This window comes from Hipposideros armiger, unplaced genomic scaffold (genome assembly GCF_001890085.2).
Source record: "Hipposideros armiger isolate ML-2016 unplaced genomic scaffold, ASM189008v1 scaffold_508, whole genome shotgun sequence".
Taxonomy (NCBI): domain Eukaryota; kingdom Metazoa; phylum Chordata; class Mammalia; order Chiroptera; family Hipposideridae; genus Hipposideros; species Hipposideros armiger.
In genome coordinates, this window is record NW_017731858.1 from 358,977 (window position 1) to 370,011 (window position 11,035).

General features: G+C 41.0%; 1 protein-coding gene across 1 annotated transcript in view; it reads left to right on the forward strand.

Annotated features, from left to right (window-relative positions):
• Positions 1–11,035, forward strand: part of IL13RA1 (interleukin 13 receptor subunit alpha 1) — an 80,505-nt gene that overhangs the window by 27,894 nt on the left and 41,576 nt on the right. The window contains exons 5-7 of the mRNA XM_019667835.1: positions 3,699–3,886; positions 5,775–5,866; positions 6,152–6,284. Of these exons, the coding sequence (XP_019523380.1) occupies positions 3,699–3,886; positions 5,775–5,866; positions 6,152–6,284 (413 nt within the window). The remainder of the gene's footprint in view (positions 1–3,698; positions 3,887–5,774; positions 5,867–6,151; positions 6,285–11,035) is intronic.

The following is an 11,035-nucleotide window of genomic DNA, read 5'->3' on the forward strand; positions in this document are numbered from 1 at the left end:
AGGGCAGTGTCACTGGCCCTCACATGTGGGATCCGAACCGGGGCCCTCTGGCATCCCAAGCGAGTTCTTAACCATCGCGCCACTCGGCCGGCCCCAGTTATATGTAGATTTTGACCTGCACAGGAAGTTGGCTCCTCTAATCCCTGTGTTGTTCGAAGGTCAACTGTAGTAAGGTCCAAATGATGTGAGGTGTATAAAAGTGTTTGTAAATCTCTAAAGCAGACTACTATAAGCATCATGTTTATTTATCTGTTGTAATACCCCAACAGGAAACTCAGATTCTGGCTAAGTGGTATACAGAAAATTTACAGGCAAATAACCATGAATTGACAGAGGCTCCCAAGTTTGTAAGCAGAGCACTGTTTACCGCCCCTTCATATAATCATGGAAGTGAATTCTAAGAGTGGACCAAAGGCAGCTTAGTTTGTAGGACAAGGAAGTGAGGTCACAGTAACTTGCCAAGTGGGATAATCTGAAGCAAAGCCCATCTCTGTCTTCTCCCTTGTTTGGCAGGTTGTCCTCCATAGACCTTTTAAAGCTCATTTTTGCCACTTTTCCCGGAGATTACTGGTGACATAAAGGGAAATCCTACTCGGCTAGAAAATGACATCTTCAAGTTGTTTTCTGTTAATTATCCATTCTCTTCTGTTGTGCAGTCTTAAGCATAGTTGACTCCTCCCAAACTAAATTGGCTAAGCTAATTTTTTTACTTTAAATTGTGGTTAGAATCACATAATATTAAACTTACCATCTTAATCATTTTCAAGTGTACTGTTCAGTAGAGTTAAGTACATTTATATTGTTGTGCAGCAGAACTCTAGAACTTTTTTTCCTCTTGTAAAACTGAGATGCTAATTCTCCCACCCCTCCTGCAGCTCTTGATAACCATCTTCCTACTTTCTGTTTCTATGATTTTGACTACTTTACAAACCTCACATGAGTGGAATCTTATAGTACTTGTCCTTTTGTGGGGCTTATTTCAATTAGCATGATGTCCTTGAGGTTCATACATGTTGTAGCATATGACAGAGACTAGGCTAATATTTTAATTGTGGTTTTTGATTGGCACAAATGAGTGACCGCTGGGGAAAACCCTTGTACCTGGTGCCCCTCATTACCCATCAGGTGGAGGCACATCTGGATCCAAGCACTTCTTTATTCTCCATGTTGCAGCTGGATGTCCTGATTATACCCTGGCCATGTTCTAACCAGATGCAGGTCAGAGTTCACGTCATTTGCCAGAAACCCAAAGATGTTCCTTAGATGCATTTTTCTAGGCAGTTTAAAAGAAGCTTCCTACATTAATTATGGCTAATCAGAAATCGAGAACTGTATGTCTGATCATGTAAGGCCATTAAAAGTATCAGCACTGGGCCGGCCGAGTGGTGCGTTGGTTAAGAACTGGCTTGGGATGCCAGAGGNTGAACAACAGCTCAACCTGGAGCTGGGCTGCCGTGAGTCACTGGCGACGGTGTAGGCTGCAGTGGGGCTTGCCGGCAGTGGGCGTGAGCTTTCGTGAGCTGCCATGAGCGGCCGTCCACCGGCGAGCGACTGCATCACCCGGGAAGAGTGCAATGATAATACCAACATGGGCTAGTGGAGAGACGTCCTCCACAACTAGACTGAAGAGCAAAAAGGACAGCAACTTGTCTGTTCCCCTTCCCCGATTCCCCAGCGCTGTTCCCCTCCCCCAATTCCCCAATAAAATAAAATAAAATATGTTGACTATATTCATGAGAGTAGATCTGAGTTTTATAAAACCTGATCTGTAGCAGAATCTTTTGGAGAATTGCTGTCAAAATGCTGATTCCTAGGTCCTGGGCAAAGCCTTCTAAGTAAATCCTCTTGGAGAAGGCTTGAGGAATCTCCATTTTATTTTATTATTTTTATTTATTTTTATTTTTTATTGTGAAATACACATTTTTTAGAATTAGTTTCAGCTGTACAGCACAGTGCAATAGTTACACTTTTTACCCCTCGAAGTGACAACCCCCCTCCCCCAATCCGCCGCCCCACTTATGCCCCCCAGTATCATACATATCTATTACAATTCCCTTGACTCCACTCCCACACTATACTCCACGTCCCATGACTATATATATGTATTCACTTATAGTTGACATACAATATTGTACAACATCAGCTTCAGGTGTACAGTGCAGTGATCAAGTCTCTACCCCATTCATGATAGGAATCTGCATTTTAAATGACTACAGATGATTGTGAGGTGACCGGTCAGGGGTTTGGGACTCTTCATTCTTAGTTCATTTTTAAAATCATTTCCCTTTTCTGCAGAACTTACGCACACCTCCCATTGTGGTTGATGACGTAAGGCTTGACTGTATTTTCTGCCAGTTATTACAAAACAGAGTCCTTTGATAGCATAAACAAAACATGTAATGAGCACATGCTATCTGTTTGTACTGTGCTAGGTGCCAGTGATCATTAGGGAAAGATATGTGTAGATCAGCAGTTCTCAACCTTTCACAGGGGTCGCCTAAGACCATCGGAAAACACATATTTTTGATGGTCTTAGGAACCGAAACACCGCTCCTCTATCCATCTCCAGGCCCACATGCAGATACGCCCACATACGAGTACCCAGCGACCCCTGTGAAAGGGTCGTTCGACCCCCAAAGGGGTCGCGACCCACAGGTTGAGAACTGCTGGTGTAGAGGTGTTGAAACCGGAGTACTGGTTATGGAACACATTTAAAGCCACATGGTGAATGAAGTAAGACACTGCGAAAGCCAGTGTGTTCTGGAACACTGATCTGGCAGTGATTGGAGGGAACTAATAATGAAGGTCCAAGGGGTCAACCTGGAGAAGATATGAAGCCTGAAGTGACTAGGACATGAAACAGGGTGAGGGCAACGGGAATATTACAGGAGAGAATCCAAGAAGCTTTGCAGAGGAAGAAATAACAGATTTTGGCAAGAGAAAATAGGGAAAGAAGGGAGGAAAGATGATTTCAAAGGTTCTAATCGAGGAGCCCCGAGAAAATGAGCTGTAACTGATGGAAATTGGGAAGGTTAGAAGATAAGGATAAGGCAGTTTGTCAGGGAAGAGGGAACACATATGTTTTGGATGTTGGATTTAAGTCAAGAGTTGAACGCTCAAATGGAGCAGTTAGAAATCTGGGGCTGGATCCATGGTAAGAGATCAGGACTAGGAATCCCCAGCGTAGAAATTCTAGTCGAGAGAGGAAATTGATAAGCTGGGGGTGAACAAATGAGGGAGTAAGAAATAGAGAGGAATGTGCTGAGGGCTGAGGACTGGATGGGAACCCTCTGAGAAGAGGGGAAGGGAGAGGGACAAGACAAGAAAACAAGGAAGAAGCAGACAGAGGGACCAGAGGAGAACCATGGAATTCAGCAAATGGGATATTTTCAAGAATTGTAAAACTTCTCATCCGGGCCTCATAACATCTTGTATACAGAAAAGGAAAAAGAGTCAGGGTCCCTGTAGTTTCCATAGCTGTTGAAAGTACCAATGTTCATCAAAAAGGAACATTCATTTCTTCCTAGAGTATGAAATGGGGCCACATAAAATCGGGTTTAGGAAAAGCTATCTTGCCATATTGCAAATACTGCTTTTCATGGACATCTTCAGTCATTAAAAACAAACAAGTTTCTGCCTTTGTTTCTTGAATACATTGTTAAAAATAATGCAGACGATTGTCTCATTTTGTCTTATAGGCACAGCAGCCTGGGAAAAATTCTTCAATGTGAAGACATCTTTAGATCAGGTCAACACATTGGTTGTTCCTTTGCTCTGACTAAAGTGAAGGATTCCAGTTTTGACCAACACAGTGTCCAAGTAATGGTCAAGGATAATGCAGGAAAAATTAGACCATCCTTCAATATAGTCCCTTTAACGTCCCATGGTAAGTTTTGGAAGTCCTGTTTGACAGTGTGGATAAAAGTGCTGGTCTTTTGAACAATCAATACCAATAATAAAAAATGACAATTTTGATTTTAAGATCTTTCCAGGAAAAGAAACAAAAACAGCTGTGTTTATATACCTCTCTTTGATCCTTGTTAAAGAAGCAAGCTTGGTAATTCTAATATTTATTGAGCACGTGCCACATGCTTTCTCCTTGTTTACTTATGAATACACTGAGACTGAAAGCAAGCAGTTAGTTTTAGAACCAAGATTGGAACCCAGGTTCTCTGACTTGCTTTTTCTCTGACTTTAAGAGCCACTCTGTTTTACTTATAATATTTGACAAGATGATGCTGCAGAATAAATATGATCGAATATAGCTCCTGAATAATCTACCTCTTAGTTTAAAAAAGCTTAGACTTGCAGTGGTGTGAGTGATCAGGGGTGATATTCAAGCTACCTAACATTCTGGGTAGCCCAGACATTGATCAATCAGAACAACCACTGCAGCCAAGTGTTAGTTATTAGAAAGAGCCCTCCACTTGAAAACAAAATATGTATTTGAGGTCTTAGCTTCTTCACTTTGGAAAAGGCATATAAACTATTTTAAGTGTTTCCTTATCTATAGAATGGTACATAGTCCTTCTTGACCTCAAAGGATTGTACAGTTGACCCTTGAACATAAGTTTGAACTGCATGTGTTCACTTACATACATGGATTTTTTTCAATGAATCTGTATAGTATATAGTACTGTAAATATATTTTCTCTTCCTTATAATTTTCTTACCATTTTTTCTCTAGCTTTATTGTAAGAATACAGTATATAATACATATGCAAAATATCCATTAATTGACAGTTTATGTTATCAGAAAGGCTTCCGGGCAACAGTGGACTATTAATAGTTAAGTTTTGGGGGAGTCAAAAGTTATATGTAGATTTTTTTTTTNTTGCAAATATCTTCTCTCTATGCCTTACCTTTTTAGTTCCTTAATAGGATATCTTTTAATGAACTGAAGATTTTAATTTTAATAGAGATGACGTTTAAAAAGTTTTTCCTTTATAGTTAATATTTTTTTGGTCCTTTTAGAGAAACCATTTCCTGGGGGCTGGCCAAGTGGCTCAGTAGGTTAAGAGTTAGCTTAAGAGCACTAGCTCTGAGCAACAGGGCCTCCGGTTTGATTCCCACATGGGCCAGTGACACTGCGCCCGAGCTGAGCTGCCACTGAGCTGCCAACAAGGTGGCAGGATGGCTCAGCTGGTGAAAGCACATGCTCCTAACAACAAGACTGCCTGTTCGATGGTGGGCTACGCCCTCCCGCAACTAAGACTGAACTCAGCACCTTGAGCTGAGCTGCCGCCCAGATGGCTCAGTGGATAGAGTGCACGCTCTTAACAACAAGGCTGCCGGGTTCGACTCCCACATGGGATAGTGGCTAAGCCTGCCCGCAACTAAGATTGAACACAGCACCTTGAGCTTAGAGGCCACGAGCCGCCGACAGGCATCCAGAAGGCGACTGGCGCCCTCCACAGCTAAGACTGAAGAACAACAACTTGCCTGGCCCCCCTTCCCAATTCCCCAATTAAAAAAAGAGAAACATTTTCCTGCTTCAAGGTCATAAAGATGTTCTACGTTTTCATCTAAAAGCTTGCTGTATTTATGTATTTATTTGTTCATTTATTTTAACTTTTACACTTTAATCTGCAATCCATCTGGAATTGACTTTGTAAATAGTGTGAGGTAGGGGGTCAAGATTCTTGTGTTTTTTCTCCCTTATATATAGGTAATTGACTTAGCACCATTTATTTAAAAACCAACCTTTTATCACTGCACCTGGTTTTCTTTTAATGGGATGAAAGGAAACCTTGTTCGAAATAGTTAAATGATGTGAAACATGGTCTTTTTAAATTTATTTTTTCTTTATATTTTCAAGGTTGAAGAACCCAAATGTGATAATTTAGAATCTGAGGGAAATCTGGAGGTCAGTAAATTCAACGTTAGCTATTTGGGCTTGAACTCATAAGAGTAACTGGGGGTGGGGCAGGGCAAGCATAGCCTAAATTTAAACTGGTTTGAGAAAAACAAGCTACTTTTTTCTGTGTGTTATTGCCAATTGTTTTTCCAGGAGTTAAAGTTAGATAATTTGGATTACAGCCCAAGTCTTAATCATATAGAGAATTTGGCAAATAATTATATTTAGGATTCAGAAGCAGGAAAGGCGAATACATTAGTAATATTTCTTGTGTGTTTTTATTTTGTATCTAAGGGCACAATTTGTTTCCGGGTCCCTGGTGCTTTTCCTGATACTTTGAACACAGTCAGAATAAGAGTCAAAACAAATAAATATTGCTATGAGGATGACAAACTCTGGAGTAATTGGAGTCCAGCAATGAGTATAGGTAAGAGAACAGGATTTCATTAAAATTTAAACCACTGATGCATGGAAACTAAGCTGAAGCAGAAAATAGAATGGGGGAAAGGAATATTCTGTATTCTTGATGTCAGCCAGAGAGTATTACAATTGAAATATATTTCCTGTTTAATTACTGTCAAATAGCCTGCTTAATTTGCAATATACAGCTCTTTGAAAATCCACAATCCAAATGGTGTTATCCTCTCTTCTTTCCTGTCTCCATCTTTGTTAATAACCTGAATAAAAATATAGAAGGCAGGCACGTTTAAATATGCAGATTGTACAATGCTAGAGGACTAGCCTATGTGCTGATGACAGAATCAATTGTAATAGATATGTATGTATGTATGTATGATATTGGGGGGAGGAGTAGGGCAGCAGATTGGGGGAGGAGGGTTGTTACCTTGAGGGGTAAAAAGTATAACTATTGCACTGTGTTTTACAGCTGAAACTAATTCTAAAAAATGTGTATTTCACAATAAAAAATAATTTAAAAAAAGAATAGAACAGTGACCCTTGATGGCATTTAACAGAGATAAGCATCTATCTAGGTTTGAAAAAATCAATTTCATTTATTAATTGAGAGGCTGAATAAGCTATGTACCAGGCTTAAGTATGGGATTGAAAAGACCTGTGCTTTATGAATTCGTTATGTTGTGGGGTGGGGTGTAGGGTTTTATTTGACTGTAAACTCAAAGTGACTCAACATTGGACCCTTAAGTGTCCCCAAAGGCATATGCAGTCATAGGCAGCAGTGATAGTGCAGCACCCAGAACAAGGGAAGGCTGCAGGGTGGGGCACAGCATCCCGGCCACATCAGAAATGTGCTGTCTTCATTCTGGGCACCACATTGTATAAGAAGCATCAGCAGACTGGAATCTATCCTTGAAAGGGTAATCAGGATATTGAATAATCTCAGAATTTGGGGAGGAACAGTTGATGAAGTAAGCTTGGGGGGGGGTCATGATTGCTGAATTCTAACATTTGAGGTATTGTCAGGTAGAAGAGGGAATGGACTATCTTTTTTGACCTTGGGACAAAATAGGACCAACTTTAAGACTTTATAACAGCTATCTAACAACCAGAGAGACAAGTTGTTAAGGTAGTCAATTCCCTATTAATTGACATACTGAATAAGCTATGGGCCAGGCATGGTTGTGTTAATTATCTATTGTTGCATAATGAATTACACCAAAATGTAGTGGCTTCAAAAACACATATATACCATCTCACAGATTCTGTGGCTCGGGAATCTTTTTTTTTAAGGTTTTATTGGGGAATTAAGGGAGGGGAACAGCGCTGGGGAATCAGGGGAAGGGGAACAGACAAGATGCTGCCCTTTTGTGCTTCAGTCTGGTTGTGCAGGACGTTGCTTCACTGACCCATGTTGGTATTATCATTGCGCTCTGCCCGGGTGAGGCAGATCGGTCGCTGGCCTCTGGACGGCTGCTCACTGCAGCTCTTGGCCGCTCACGCTGGCTGCCAGCTACTCACGGTAGCTTATGGCAACCCACTGCAGCAGGGGCTGCAGCCTACACCGTCGCTGACGACTCATGGCAGCCCAGCTCCAGGTCGAGCTGTTGTTCACCATCTTATAGCTGTAGAGGGCAGTGTCACTGGCCCTCATGTGGGATCTGAACTGGGGGCCCTGCTGCTCAGAGCTGGCGTCCCAAGCCAGCTCTTAACCAACGTGCTACTTGGCCGGCCCTGTGGCTCGGGAATCTTAACACGCCTTAGCTAGGCCGGTACCTCTGGCTCAAGTGCTGTCATGAGGTTATAGTCAAGCTGTCAGCTGGGACTTCAGTCTCAAGGCTTGACTGGGACTGAAGAATCCAATTACAAGCTCAATAATAATGTGGCCATTAGCAAGCCTCAATTCCTCTCTGGCTGCTTGATGGAGAATATGGCAAGTTTAATCATGTCCTCCCCTAAAGATATGTTTAATTCCCAACTCCTGGTACCTCTGAAAGTGTCCTTATTTGAAAATAGAGGTTTTGCAGATGTAATGAAGTTGAGATGAGGTCATACTGGCTTACAGTAGGCCGTGAATCTAATGACTAGTATTCTTACAAGAAGAATAGAAGACTGGGCTGGCCGAGTGGCGCGGTGGTTAAGAGCTGGCTTGGGACCCCAGAGGGCCCCGGTTCGGATCCCACATATGAGGGCCAGTGACACTGCCCTCTACAGCTAAGATGCTGAACAACAGCTCGACCTGGAGCTGGGCTNGAACAAAAGGACAGCAACTTGTCTGTTCCCCTTCCCCCAATTCCCCAGCACTGTTCCCATCCCCCAATTCCCCAATAAAAATCTTTTAAAAAAAAAGTATCAGCACTATTTTGATTTAAATTTATGACCTTCGTTATCTCTACCAATATGTGTATCTCTCCAATATAAACTCTGGAAGCTAATTTATATTCTTCTTTTTCTATCTTGCAGTGCAACCTGATCCTCCACATATTAAAAATCTCTTCTTTCGACATGGTGACTTATACGTACTAGGGAAGAATCCACAGAATTTTTATAGCAGATGCTTATCTTATGAAGTAGAATTCAATAACAGCCAAACTGAGACACATTATATTTTATCCGTAAGTTTTTTTATCATTGTTTTTATTTGGATATTTTTCTTTCTCTTGAATTTCTTACAATATAATAAATTGCAATATCAATGAAATTTAGCACTTAGATTTGTCACATGATGATAGTGATATATCTTGTCCAAAGTAGGGTAGTGGAACATTTGAGGGTTTATGGTAGCTTGAATGACTGTAAGATTCAAGCTATACATTAATTTATTTACTCAACAAAGTTTTATTATGTGTCTGATATGTGCCAGGCACATGACACCTGACGGAAAATTTGTTTTTCCATGGAGCTTACCTATTAGAAGATAAGTATGTAAATGAGCAAGCTAATTTCAGAAAATGGATGTTGTGAAGACAATGAAACTGGGTGATGTAGTAGAGTGACCGGAGGACTTGAGGGAATATTAGGTAGGGCAGTCATCTGAAGTGATGACATTTGAGATGAGACCAGAATGATGAGCAGGAGCTAGCCGTGTGAAGATCTGAGGGTGGACAGAACAGCAAGTACAAGGACTGTTGTATGTGTGAACAACAGAAAGGAGACTGGTGTGGGCTAAATACAGTAGGAAAAGATGTCTGAGCAGGAGGCTGGGGTCAGGTCAGGTAGATACTTAGAGGCTCTGGTATGGCCATTTAGTTTTCTTGGAGTTTGTGGCAACTAAAATAGTCAAATTTGAGTAGTCAGTATTGGTTGGATTATGTACAGTTTCGCTATTCGGAATCTGATACAAAACATACTTATTAGAGGTCCCTGTGGGGCACTGGGCATAACCTCAAGGCATCGGTCTCATTATTACACTTTAAAATTGAGGTCACAAACTGAGCCTCAACCATTTTTGTTTGGACCACAAACAAAGTGGGGTTTTGTTTGTTTGTTAAATTTGAATTTTTTTGCCCAGATTTAAAAATGTGGTACCTGAGCGGTCTAGTTTCCCTAAGGTGGTGCCTCAAGGCCATGGGGGAGGGACTATACCACTCACTTGTGTGCCACCTACCTTGGCCTTGTGTGCATTTGAGTTTTAGAGGTTAGAAACCAAGTGTTTTGTATTGACTTTTAAAGGAGCCCAGCATCTCACACGTGGGAAAATACTTGGTTCAGTTGCCTTAGCTCATCATGGAAGTTTCAAAATACAGGCGGTCCCAGACTTACCATGTTTCAACTTATGATATTGTGACTTTACGATGGTGTAAAAGTGATATGCATTCAGTGGAAACTGTACTTAAAATTTTGAATTTAGATATTTTCCTGGGCTAGCGATATGTGGTACGATACTCTTGTGTGTAATTAATTTTAGTTCAATGCTTCAAACATTCATCAGGCCCTGTGTGCTTTCGGCTGTGTACATTAATGGTGAGTATCTATACAACCATTCTGTTTTTCTCTTTCAGTACAGTAGTCAATAAATTACATGAGATATTCAATACTTTATTATAAAAGAGAATTTGTGTAAAATGGTTTTGCCTAATGTAAGTGCTCTTAGCACGTTTAAGGTAGGCTAGGCTAAGCTACGGTGTTCACTAGGTTAGGTGTATTAAACGTGTTTTCAACTTACGATATTTTCAACTTTTGAGGGGTTTTTTCGGGACATAACCCCATCATAAGTTGAGGAGTAGCTGAACTCACTAAAATTAGCCAGTGTTGACAGGCTATAACTCAAGAGGGAGTGACCAAGTCCACAGATGAACAGAGCTCTTGAATCTGTTTCTGAAATAGAATAACCATTATCCAAACCAGAAACCAGTGTCCCCATATAATACTGCAAAGGGAAAAAGCAAAGGGCTTCCAAATGGGGAAAAGGTGCAGCTTGGAATTCCAACTAAGTGAGCTATCAGAAAGCTGAAGTATACTTGACTACGCCAGCCTTTACTGCTCTCTTCTGTCAAATCATGAGACACATGCTGCTTGTATTACTCATTTAGCACTGAATTATGTCCTGCTAGTTACCCTGATCACATGTGTAGACCTTTTCTCCCCGCTAAAAATATAAGCTGCTATAGGGAGGAGTTGGGTGGTGTCTACTTTTTGCTCTTTCTGCCATTAATAACAGCTAAGATATATTGAGCAATTACTATGTATTAATATTTTAATAAACATTTCATCTGAATTGTCTCATTTAGTCCTCATACTAACCTGAAGGATATAGATCCCGTT